At 37.8% G+C, this 13,585-nt stretch overlaps 1 protein-coding gene across 1 annotated transcript in view; it reads left to right on the forward strand.

The window, feature by feature from the left end:
* The window catches only part of LOC136840320 (uncharacterized), a 32,621-nt gene extending 20,986 nt beyond the window's left edge, over positions 1-11,635 (forward strand). Inside the window, exons 3-4 of the mRNA XM_067107015.1 lie at positions 876-1,331; positions 1,656-11,635. Of these exons, the coding sequence (XP_066963116.1) occupies positions 876-1,331; positions 1,656-1,844 (645 nt within the window). The 3' untranslated portion in view covers positions 1,845-11,635. The remainder of the gene's footprint in view (positions 1-875; positions 1,332-1,655) is intronic.
* Positions 11,636-13,585: the final 1,950 nt, after the last annotated feature.

Below are 13,585 nucleotides of genomic sequence, written 5' to 3' on the forward strand. Positions count from 1 at the left end.
TCTCTCTCTCTCTCTCTCTCTCTCTCTCTTTCTCTCCTGATCTGTCTCTCTTTATATTTCTCTCTCTCTCTCTCTCTCTCTCTCTCTCTCTCTCTCTCTCTCTCTCTCTCTCTCTCTCTCTCTCTCTCTCTCTCTCTCTCTCCTGGTCTGCCTCTCCCCTTTAATGCAGCTAACACTAAAATACCCCTAGATAAAATAGCTAATGAGCCCACCTCCCTCCGCGACGCGCGAACAATACCGCTGGCCAACAATGGACAGTTTTGTCCGATTTCCTAAAATCATCAAACGGCTTCGCCTCCTGCTGTTGATTCCGAGGTTCCATAAAACACCCCTCGGTAATATTTGAGTGGTATCGTTCGTGTGGACGATTCCGATAACCAGGCCGTATTTATGCCCAGTGTATGTTTACGTGCGTATTTGTTCGTGTGGATAATTATGGTAATCAGGACGTATTTATGCCTGTCTATACATCTATTCGTGTAGGAATTTTTGACAATCAGGACGTATTTATGCGTGCGCACATTTATTTGTGTGGATCATTATGATAATCAGGTCGTCATTATGCGTGTGTTTGTTTATTTGTGTGTATGATTATGATAATCAGGTCGTATTCATGCATTTCTATGTGATGCTTAGTTTTGAACGACATAAATTTGTTGGACTTTCAATCATAGATTTTGTCTTTAGTTTTCAGTTGTCATCTTGTTCGACCTGATTAGGATTCCTGATCCTACAATCCTACCACGCCCACGGCTCCCTTGAGCACTGTAACAACAGTCGTGGTAGGATGACAGGACAATGGGTCCTTCGTAGGATAATATTCATGCATCCTTTTTTTATGATTAGATAAAGACTCACTCTCCTCTCTCCCACAGGCGAGTCCTCTGGACCACGAACTCGGCTCCACCCGCTTCATAGGCTCCCCTCCTCCGACGGCCCTGCGCGCCCACGAGTCCTCCTCCTACTCCGGGCGAGACGACAACGGCAATTCCCTCCTGCACAGCCGGCGGGGGAGCGAGAGCGGCCTGGAGGAGGAAGAGGAGGAGGAGGAGCACGAACAGACAGTGTACAGACCAGCCAATCCTTCCTTGGAGCTCTCTCAGCCGAGGATCACCCTCCACACGGCTCCGAGAAACGCCTCGCCGCCTCCCGCCCACGCCTTCATCTCCGCCGACAGGGGCGTGAGGTCCCCCGTGGTCGGGTCGGCGTCCTCCATGTCGATGAGGTCCTTGGCGGCGATGGCCAGGGAGAGCTTGTCCCACAGCCAGGAGCTGGCTCCGCCCCCGAAGCTGGTCACCTATCGGGCGGAGGGCGGAGCCGAGGCCGTTCAGGTGAGGATCGTGGTGGTTCCCGAGAGCGAGGGCGGAGGGTGCGAAGGAATCCTCGGGGTATAAGTCAGGGACTCCCCAGGATATAAGCCATTTCAAGACTCGTGCCACCATGAGCAATCTTGAACGACACATTTTCATCCTTTATGCTCTTTAACCCTCTTTTCAAAGCTGGTCTGTTCTAGCCTACATATGCATCCAGCGGTCTCGCTTGGAAAAATGAAAACCCATCTTATTTCCATCTCACTGTTGATTATATCCATTCTTTACAACATGAGGTCAGTAATAAATATCATTCCCAAACATGAGTCATTCCTTTTTTTCCAGGAATGGGTCCCTGACGAAACTGGCATGGGCTTAGCGACGCCCCCGAGAAAGAACTCCGCCCCATCCATCCGGGACCTTCCCTCTCCCATGATGGGGAGACACGGCCTCTCCAGACCTCCCCCTCCCCCCCTGAACAACAGGAGGTCAAGGTCGACAGTCAAGCTATCACCTATACACAAGGAAGCATAAGGTTTCAGAGGGAGCAGCCTCCCTTCCTTGCTTTTAATAATAATAATATGAATTCCAGTCCAGTTATCTTGTCTTAAGTGTTTTTGATGTTGGGATAACTCGCTCGATTTTGTTATCTTTTCGTAAGATCATTCGTCTTGCATATGAATATGATATATAATATATATACATATACAAATATGCATAAATGCCTCTCTTGGTCAGTCGTGTTGGTATGAAAACCTAATGTTTAAAGTATCCTAAGTATGAATGTTCGTGCCATCCAGAACATTATTGCCATTTTTCTTTTCAAGTCTAAAAAGTGCCCACTTCAGCTGTGAATTACTTTCTCCATTTTATTATTAAATCATCTTAATCAGACGGCTTGGATAACATTTTTGCTGCAAATACCTTCAGTTTGCAATGATGCTCGATTTATCAGGTAAATTCGCCAGCAATCTCTGGTGTCCTTAATAAAAAAAAACACCGTCCAAAAATAGGAAGCAGTAGGAATCGTGTCACGAAGCAGTTAGAAATTCATCAATAATGTTCCTAGAATCTGTCGAAAAGCAGTTACTCCTGTTCTTAGAATCAACCGAAAAGCAGATACTCCTGTTCTTAGAATTAATCAAAAAGCAGATACTCCTGTTCTTAGAATTAATCAAAAAGCAGTTACTCCTGTTCTTAGAATCAATCAAAAAGCAGTTACTCCTGTTCTTTGAATCAATCAAAAGGCAGATACTCCTGTTCTTAGAATCCATCAAAAAGCAGATACTCCTGTTCTTAGAATCAATCAAAAGGCAGATACTCTTGTTCTTAGAATCAATCAAAATGCAGTTACTCCTGTTCTTAGAATCAATCAAAAAGCAGTTACTCCTGTTCTTAGAATCAATCAAAAAGCAGTTACTCCTGTTTTTAGAATCAATCAAAATGTGGTTACTCCTGTTCTTAGAATCAATCAAAAAGCAGTTACTCCTGTTCTTAGAATCAATCAAAAAGCAGTTACTCCTGTTCTTAGAATCAATCAAAAAGTAGATATTCCTGTTCTTAGAATCAATCAAAAAGCAGATACTCCTGTTCTTAGAGTCAATCAAAAAGCAGATACTCCTGTTCTTAGAATCAATCAAAAAGCAGTTACTTCTGTTCTTAGAATCAATCAAAAGGCAGATACTCCTGTTCTTAGAATCAATCAAAAAAGCAGATACTCCTGTTCTTAGAATTAATCAAAAGGCAGATACTTCTGTTCTTAGAATCAATCAAAAGGCAGATACTCCTGTTCTTAGAATCAATCAAAAAGCAGTTACTTCTGTTCTTAGAATCAATCAAAAGGCAGATACTCCTGTTCTTAGAATCAATCAAAAAAGCAGATACTCCTGTTCTTAGAATTAATCAAAAGGCAGATACTCCTGTTCTTAGAATCAATCAAAAGGCAGATACTCCTGTTCTTAGAATCAATCAAAAGGCAGATACTCCTGTTCTTAGAATCAATCAAAAGGCAGATACTCTTGTTCTTAGAATCAATCAAAATGCAGTTACTCCTGTTCTTAGAATCAATCAAAAAGCCGTTACTCCTGTTCTTAGAATCAATCAAAAAGCAGTTACTCCTGTTCTTAGAATCAATCAAAAAGTAGATATTCCTGTTCTTAGAATCAATCAAAAGGCAGATACTCCTGTTCTTAGAATCAATCAAAAAGCAGATACTCCTGTTCTTAGAATCAATCAAAAAGCAGTTACTTCTGTTCTTAGGATCAATCAAAAAGCAGTTACTCCTGTTCTTAGAATCAATCAAAAAGCAGATCCTCCAGTTCTTAGAATCAATCAAAAAGCAGATCCCCCTGTTCTTAGAATCAATCAAAAAGCAGATATTCCTGTTCTTAGAATCAATCAAAAAGCAGATACTCATTTAAATTTTGCCTTTGAAAGTGTAAAAGGAACTTCAGAAATCAATTAATACTGTTCTTAGAATCAATCAAAAACCAGGTGCTCATCTAAACTTTGCCTTTGAAAGTATAAAACGGAACATGTTAGACATGTTTAGAAAACCTGCAGAAGACTAGAGAACCAATCAAATGTCGAATGATCAGTCACTGATATTATGAAGTAGATTTAAGCTGAGGAAGAGATTCTGTATAGTTTAGAATAAAATGCTCATGTTTTATACTTAATAAGAGGAAGAACTATATTTTGTCCTACTATTGGCTATTGTTATTTTTAAAAATAGGTCACTAATGCATGGTCTGAAGAGATATTATCAAATGCCTTTTTTTTTTTTTAGATGACTTCATGTTCCAAATTCCATGCTGAGAGAAGAAAAACTATTTATCACCAATGTGCCCTGTTCATAGTTACTTGCAAACATATAGAAGAGTATTTAGATCAGCAACGGGGCTGGCGGGTTCAACAATTAGGTGCTAGACCATACCATGTCCAGGTAATCTTAATTTTGCAGAAGGATTTCTCTGTGATTAATTTTTCAGATGAAGTTTATAGAGATATGATCAACATACACACATTCTTATGTAAATGAGCATATGACTTACATGTGTGTGTGTGTGTATTGTGTGCTTACATATAGACAGGCCGGCTGAACCTCTGCATCTTTTCCTACAAAAAAAAATCAAATTTCCATTTTCTCTCTGAAATGTAGTCTGAATAAGTCAATGCAACAAATCTCTGCTGACCAGAGATTAATTAATAAATTTCGTGTAATCTCGCATAACAGAAATGCCTTCGATTTCATTCGCAGTTACTGCCTTGAACCTTTGAATGTCTGAATACACTGTATGTTTTATTATCATTTTGTTTAGCTTCAGTGTTGAAATATATTGATTGTAAAAGCCTCGGGATCGTCCAGTTCCGTAGGCTGTATTAATTAGCCATTTGCACTTGTCTGCACAAAATCGAGTAGTGATTCTGTCTACAAAATCCTCTAGTTTAACTTCTTTGTCCATTTGCAAACCAAAGACCTTTTCTCCCAAGTCACTCTGTTGCAAACTCGTCCTCTCTAGCTGGGTGCAAATGAATCTTTCTCCCCAGTTCCAAACGAGTCCTTGCAAATGAATCCTTTCTCCTCAGTTCCAAACGGGTCCTTTCTACCCAGTTGCAAACAAATCCTTTCTACCTAGTTGCTAATGAATCTTTCTCCCCAGTTCCAAACGAGTCCTTTCTACCCTGTTGCAAGCAAATCCTTCCTACCTAGTTGCAGTTGAGTCCTTTCTACCCAGTTGCAAATGAATCCTTTCCACCCAGCTGCAAACGAGTCCTTTCTACCCAGTTGCAAATGAGTCCTTTCTACCCAGTTGCAAATGAGTCCTTTCTAACCAGTTGCAAATGAGTCCTTTCTACCCAGTTGCAAACGAGTCTCTTCTAACCAGTTGCAAACTAGACCCCTCTCCCCAGTTGCAAACAAGCCCTTTCTACCCAGTTGCATATGAATCCTTTCTACCTAGTTGCAAATGAGTCCTTTCTACCCAGTTCCAAACAAATCCTTTCTACCTAGTTGCAAAAGAGTCCTTTCTACCCAGTTGCAATGAGTCCTTTCTACCCAGTTGCAAAGAGTACTTTCTTCCAAGTTGTAAACGAGTCCTTTCTTCCCAGTTGCAAATGAGTCCTTTCTACCCAGTTGCAAATGAGTCCTTTCTTCCCAGTTGCAAATGAATCCTTTCTAACCAGTTCCAAACGAGTCCTTTGTACCCAGTCGCAAACAAATCCTTTCTATCTAGTTGCAAATGAATCCTTTCTCCCCAGTTCCAAACGAGTCCTTTCTACCCAGCTGCAAACAAATCCTTTCTACCCAGTTGCAAATGAATCTTTCTCCCCAGTTCCAAACGAGTCCTTTCTACCTAGTTGCAAATGAATCCTTTCTCCTCAGTTCCAAACGAGTCCTTTCTACCCAGTTGCAAACAAATCCTTTCTACCTAGTTGCAAATGAATCCTTTCTAACCAGTTCCAAACGAGTCCTTTGTACCCAGTCGCAAACAAATCCTTTCTATCTAGTTGCAAATGAATCCTTTCTCCCCAGTTCCAAACGAGTCCTTTCTACCCAGTTGCAAATGAATCCTTTCTCCTCAGTTCCAAAACGGGTCCTTTCTACCCAGTTGCAAACAAATCCTTTCTATCTAGTTGCAAATGAATCTTTCACCCCAGTTCCAAACGAGTACCCAGTTGCAAATGAATCCTTTCTCTCAGTTCCAAACGGGTCCCCAGTTGCAAACAAATCCTTTCTATCTAGTTGCAAATGAATCTTTCACCCCAGTTCCAAACGAGTCCTTTCTACCCAGTTGCAAATGAATCCTTTCTCCTCAGTTCCAAACGGGTCCTTTCTACCCAGTTGCAAACAAATCCTTTCTATCTAGTTGCAAATGAATCTTTCTCCCCAGTTCCAAACGAGTCGTTTCTACCCTGTTGCAAACAAATCCTTTCTACCTAGTTGCAAATAAGTCCTTTCTACCCAGCTGCAAATGAGTCCTTTCTACCCAGTTGCAAATGAGTCCTTTCTACCCAGTTGCAAACGAGTCTCTTCTAACCAGTTGCAAACGAGTCCCTTCTCCCCAGTTGCAAACGAGCCCTTTCTACCCAGTTGCATATGAATCCTTTCTACCTAGTTGCAAATGAGTCCTTTCTACCCAGTTCCAAACAAATCCATTCTACCTAGTTGCAATTGAGTCCTTTCTACCCAGTTGCAAATGAGTCCTTTCTACCCAGTTGCAAAAGAGTCCTTTTTCCCATTTGCAAACGAGTCCTTTCTGCCTAGTTGCAAATGAATCCTTTCTCTCCAGTTCCAAACGAGTCCTTTCTTCCCAGTTGCAAATGAGTCCTTTCTACCTAGTTGCAAATGAGTCCTTTCTACCCAGTTGCAATTGAGTCCTTTCTACCCAGTTGCAAACGAGTCCTTTCAACCCAGTTGCAAACGAGTCCTTTCTACCCATGTGCAAACTCGATCTGCATCCCACTTGCCAACTGTTCATCTTTTCCAGTTTTGCCATTCACAAACTCAACTTTTCCCTAGTTGCAAACTCGTTCTGTAGCTGCAAACTCAACCTTTTTTCCCACTCTCAAAGTTGACCAGTTCGCCCATTTACCCAAACGATCTCTGTATGTTTATAGAACCGTCTTTGTATAACGCTGCCTTCTGTGAAAGGCCAGCAGGTATTTAAAAAACGAATCTATTTGATAGTCTTTTGAGAAAACCCTTTCTACTGACAGGTACTCTAGATGGAATAGCTTTTATTACTGTTGCTGACGAATAAATGAACCAAATAAACCTACCAGTTATTTAATTCATAGATAAATAATATAGATAAATAAGTTTCATGTTCACTTGTACCTTTGGGTGTTGTACGAATATCATGTCTTTGCGAGCTTTGTATTTTTTGCCGTGTCAGTAAGGGTACCTCATCAAAATATAATATTTTGTAAAGAGAGATATATATATATAGGTTTGCTTTTGTATATAGACTGTCTTTTTGTGGTACTATTAGTGTAGAATGTTTAAAGGCAGGAGTACTGTCAGAAATCTTTGCCAAGTTACTTCTTCTTTCAAAAAAATTTTACTTAATGCAAAAGTGATTTGGTCTGTGAGTGATCAATACTGGAATGTATTTTGGTCCTGATGAAAATGAGAAATTTTTTTAATGGAGAGTGTGTCCCAAACCATTAATTTTGTTTAAGAAAGGATGGCACCTAGACAGACAGTTCAGTATGAAGGTTTTGTTTTGTCTTTCCAAGAAAGAGGAAAAAATTTTCTTAGACAGAAAGCTCAACCAGATTGTTTTTGTATTCCCAAGAAGACTTACCCCATGGAAAAAAAAAAAGTGTTTCATTTAGGGTGCATCCATGCAAAAAAAAAAAAATAATGTCCCTAGGCAGAAAATTCAAGCATATTTCGCCAAGGACGATTAAAACCCACTGACAGAACGCTCATTCAGACGGTTTATTAAAAGGAATAATCACCAACTGATAGATATTTCTTTCAAAATGTGTTTTTAAGAGACGGTGTTCCTATGGAGGAGGTGTAATCGCTGTGTTTTCACTGGTAGAAGTTATTTGTCCACTCAGAAATTTTACTTGAAGATGCCTCTACGACAGGATTCATTTTAAATGTAGATCATTTCCTCAGAAGCTTCAATCGAACCCTGACTGTAAACGATACCTAATTCTGTCATTTTTTCCTCACGGGAAGGAGAAAAATGGTAGATACTGCAGTTTTCCCTTGCCCTACTACTGATTTTGCAGATACTGCAAATGGAACCTCCCTAAATAAAGCATTGGAGAATCATTCTGAAACCGCAGTAACTTGTGTATTAGTGTTTCACGAGCCCAATAGGTGGCGTGTCTCAATTTCGAAAATTTTGCAGAAACTGCAGTTTTCCATTTAGGGCAGATTTCTTCCCGTGGGGGAATTGTCCCACTGCGGAACCAGTCAGTGAAAAACTCTGCGAGAAGATCAAGTTAGGAAATGTTATTCTTAGGGGACTTTTTTAATATTTTTTCACTACATATAACATTTTTTTCAGGAAGTACATTTAGATGTTATGGACTATCTCCTAGATGTTAGAAATACTTGATTTCCTTCAGATTCGTGATGTTAAATTTCATGTGCACGCTGAACGGTGATGAGAATTGACGTTTCTTGTAAATAAATTGTTATTGTGTGTATGTGTATATTTATATGTATATATATACACATGTATATATATATATATACATATATATATAATCTAAACCTTTGTTAACAAGTGTTAAACTCCACGAGCATAATGTACTGTGTCCTAATCGATGTAAAAATAGGCATTAAGGGTCGTTGTCACAAGGCTTCATCTAATCCAAATAAATCCGTTGACGCTTCACCCAAGATTCGCGAAGATCTAAAAATTCTTTAGCTTTTTCTGATCGAGAATGCGTTGAACCAAACCACATATCAAAATGCATATCATCTATTCGTAAGTTAATTCAGTACGTTAATGAAGAATTATATTGCTTGTGTGTGTGTGTGTGTGTGAGAGAGAGAGAGAGAGAGAGAGAGAGAGAGAGAGAGCAGTTTTGAATTGAAAGAATTTTGTGAAAGATTTGAAGTGATGGATTTACCGTCAATTCATCAGCTTTCTTAATCCTTAACTGACTAAAAAAAAATAAGTACGATTTATATTCATTTTTTCGCGTAAAAACTGTATTATAAATTTTGCCTCATATTTTTCTTGTGGTTCTTCAGTTATTATCCTTTTCAGCTCCTGCTAATTCTCTATCGCGTTAATTTTTATAGAAAAGTCACTTTTTTTTTTTTAGTTTTTAGAAGCAAAAACTATAATCTGATCTTTCGTCTCCTGTTCGTACTTTTTTTATATATTTTAAAGCTTCACAGCTTCGCTTTTTCTCTTACGGATTTTTATTCCGTTTTTTATGATTCATTTTGAGTTTCCGATCATTATATTCTATGAACCAAAACTTGAGTTTCGTAAGGAAACCGTTTCTGTTGGAATTCGAATTCCTTTATTTTTTTTTTTTTTACCAGAAACTCGAATCCTACTTTTTTAACCTGAACTCGAATTTCTTTTGTTTACATTGCGTTTGTTGACGTTCAAGTCTTCTTTCTTTTTTTCTCTGAGAATCAGATCATTATATTTTATAAACCAAAACTTGAGTTTCTTAAGAAAACTTTTTCAGCTGAAATACAAATTCCCTTTTTTTTTTAACTCGAATCTTTTTAACCTAAACTCGAATTTCTTTTGTTTACATCGCGTTTGTTGACGTTCAATTCTTCTTCCTTTTTTCTCTGAGATATTCGATCGTTATATTTTATGAACCGAAACTTAAGTTTCGTAAGAAAACTTTTTCAGTTGAAAAACAAATTCCTTTTTTTTTTTTTAATTCGAATCTCTTTAACCTAAACTCGAATTTCTTTTGTTTACTTTTCTTCTTCTTTGACTTTGCCACACGAAGGTGAGACACGGTCTTGATCGACAGGTTTTCTATCAATGAAACGAAGACCAGTGTTACAAATATATCTAAGTTATGTTTATAAGACAATTATTATAATAATAATAATAAAGATAATAATAAAGGAAGATGTAAATATATCATAAGAGTAAACATACTTTGATGTACCCAACTGCAGACCAAATGGCGTTCGTGAAATCCTAAGCCGTCAGTAAGTTCCTACAAGTTGTTGTTGTTTGAGATTTTGAAGTGAAATAATCCATATGTTACGATCCTGTTTTACATCTGGCAACTTTAGCATCTCACCACGAAGAGCTGCACCAAGTAGCCAATATTTTATGTTTTCAATTTTTATTCACTTGTCAATAAACCTCTACAACTCTGTGTGTGCTTCGTATAAAACCAAGGTTTATCTTTACTAATATTCTGCGATATATCCGCTGTTACTGTACATTTTCATATCAGATATAGAATTAGATTAATCAGTAACTGGCTACGTGGTTCAGAAGGTATTGGAAAGTTGCCAAAAACCGCTGCCGTTTGAAAAAAATCCCTTCGCTCTTAAGGGAAATTTGTAGTTGATTCTATTCAGCGCCAAAAATGTATGTTTTCATTTATTTCAGCTTATACGAATTTATTCTGCATTTCTGCTGCTTGATTTTATTTATTCACTGATAAAGACTAAGGCCACTAATTATTCTCTAAGTTGGCTAAAAGTAATCATAATTTTTTTTATATCTAAATCTGATAGTTAACTACCAGTAGTTATATTGATAACATTTCTAATACATCTGCTCTTTGTGTTAAGGGGAAACAAGATTTTATCATTAACGGAAAAACTGAATGTTAATGTAGCTTTTGTAATATTTGGAGATATTTGCTCATTTCTTTGTTACTGACTCTCCATCAAAGTTTAAAGGTATGGGTCTAATCTCAGCAGCCAAATTTCCCATTCTGTCCAGCCATACGAGTTTAGGTTACTCATCTTTTTTTCATAAAATGAGAGTTCCCTCATTTTTCCACAGCTTAAAGTCACGAATACGTGATTTCACTCATTTTATTAGTGAAATTCCTCAATATTTTTCACCAATCTATTTGTAGCACTAAGATTCTTCTTCACTGTGAAATTCTTCATTATTCATTACCGAGTGGCTGTTTGTTGTCAGGACGAATGTATATATACAGTAAACTATTGTTTGATGTGGTGTTGTATCGTATTCAGCAGGTGAATGTTAATACCTAGACTTACGTTGGAAAAAGGAGTATCAACCCGGTATGTATCCGACGAAGATGTCGGATAGTACCATAAACGGAGTCCCAGGGAGCTTCCGCCATGATTAGTACTATACCACCTCTGAGAAGGTGACGAAGATAAAATATGGACTCTGACGAAGGTGGATACACACCGGGTTAATACCGAAAAAAGTGTGGGTCAGCCTAGCCAGCTGTTATATAAAGCTGTGTATTGGTGTTATTCATAAAAAAAAAAATCATAAAATCAGACAGGTGCCATGCAAATGCTTACTGGTAACATCAGATAATATGTGATTATATTATGATAATATTGTTTATTTAATCCATCTGGAAGGATTATATCTTTTGAAGGTCGTGTGGTGTTGAGTCTGAGACAACTTGAGCCGTTTTAGATATTGGTTATGTAATGGTGATTTTGACATAAAATTTGACCTCATAGATATGTTAATGTGTTTGTGATATTAATAAAACTGGGTAAATTTGAATTTATGACAGATTTTGATGGTGTAAAAGGAAAAAATAATCTTGAATCTGTATTTATTATGTGGAACAAAAATGGCTCCTTGTAGATACGTGTTGTGTATTGGTGATTTGAAGATGAAGAATCCCGTTGAGAAACTTAATGAAATCTCCAAAAATGGCTCTAATACTAGTAGCAGTTTAGTAGTATTTAGTAGTAGTGATAGGAGGAGAAGGAAGAGGAATAGCAATAGTATTCATAATCATTAATGCTTAAACATTTCCACTGAACAGACCAAAATGGTGTATCCATATTGCCACGGATCCGGAAAATAAAATGGTAATAAAAAAACATATTAACCAGGTTGAGAACATAGAAAATTATTGAAATAACTGAATAATAAATCAATAAATTAAATTAAAATCATTTAATATAAAAAAAACTACAGATATATTTCTATATACTTCGATTCAGATGTTTGACAACACTGTCTTTTCGCCAACAACTCTGCGGAATCTCTCAACTAAGACAAGTATTCAGCTTACAGGTTAAGTTAGTGACTTGCTTGAATTACGACAGCCTTATGCCAGCAAGGACCATTCCCCAAAGGCGTCCCATAAGTGTAGCAATGTGTGAAAAAGACAAATGGAGGTCTGATGCGTTCCTCTGGACTCTGGCAGCCAAAAAGAGGTTACTATAGTGTTGCAGATTTTGGCAGGATTTGACACTTAGGCCTAGTGTCAATCTTCTCTAACTTTGTGTCAGTTCCACTGACATTATTATTATTATTATTATTATTATTATTATTATTATTATTATTATTATTATTATTATTATTATTATTATTCAGAAGACGAAGACCCCTATTCATAAGGAGCAGGCCCACCAAAGGGGGCCACTGACTTGAAATTCAAGCTTCCAAAGAATATTAAGTTGTCCATTTAGAAAGAAATAACAGTTAAAGGTAAAAGAAAAAATAAAGTAACAGATCAATAAACAAGTAGAAAAAAATATAAGCAAATGATGAAAATACGAGGAGAATTGCATCAGGGTAGCAATGCATCGCATCTTCGCTTGAACTTCTGTAGAAGTTCAGGAATAATGCTTAAAATACAATGTTTTCCTATATACAGCGTCTGAATATAATGTTTGTTATCATGCTCAATCGTTTGTAAGGGACGGACAAACCCCTTTTGATTTAATTTCCCAACTGTTGAAAATGTCTAGAGTTAAGAAATAAACAAATGAACCAACTTCCTTCCTTTGACTCTGTACGTGTTTGAACGTCGCCATGACCCTGTGGCGTTTGTATATGGAAATATACAGACGAGATATTGTAAGAGGTTTCCAAATATATTATCATTATGTTTAACGGCCATTTTTTTTATTCAGTCACCAGAGATATTTAAGGTGTTTCTCTTTCAGGCGTCAGATCAAACATACCAAATTGCAGCCCTCTAGCCTCCTCAGTAGTTTTTATTTTATTTGAGGTTAAATTTAGCCCTGATCTTGCGTCTGGTACTGTTACAGGTGCCAGCAACACAGGCCACCACTGGGCTGTGGCTGAGAGTTTCATGGACTGCGGCTGAGAGTTTCAGAGGCCGTGGTTGAGAGTTTCATGGGCTACAGCTGTGAGTTTCACTGGCCGTGACTGAGAGTTTCACGGACCCGTTGCTGAGAGTTTCGTACATCATTATACGCTGTACAGAAAACTCAATTGCGCCGAAGAAACTTTGGTGCATTTGTTACTTGTTTGTTCAGTCACCAGTGATATTTAAGTGAATTCCCTTTGAAATACTCCACTTACTTCTAATAATTAATTAATTTTGATTAAAAATTAAATTTTGAGGGAGAGTATAGAATTTTAAAATACCTACTTTTTGCCTCTGAAGAGAGAGAGAATAACTTTTTGGAGGTACCTCTTTGATCTACCTCTCACAGAGAGGTAGAGCAAAGGTTCAGGAAACAGAGAAAGACAGAGAGCTAGAGGTACCTCTTCGATCTCCCTCTCACAGAGAGGTAGAACGAAAGGTTCAGGAAACAGAGATAAAGGTTGAAAGTTGGAGGTATATACCTCTTACAACATTTAGGTAAAACTGAAGACAGCCACCAT

The sequence above is a fragment of the Macrobrachium rosenbergii genome, chromosome 7, assembly GCF_040412425.1.
Source record: "Macrobrachium rosenbergii isolate ZJJX-2024 chromosome 7, ASM4041242v1, whole genome shotgun sequence".
Classification (NCBI taxonomy): domain Eukaryota; kingdom Metazoa; phylum Arthropoda; class Malacostraca; order Decapoda; family Palaemonidae; genus Macrobrachium; species Macrobrachium rosenbergii.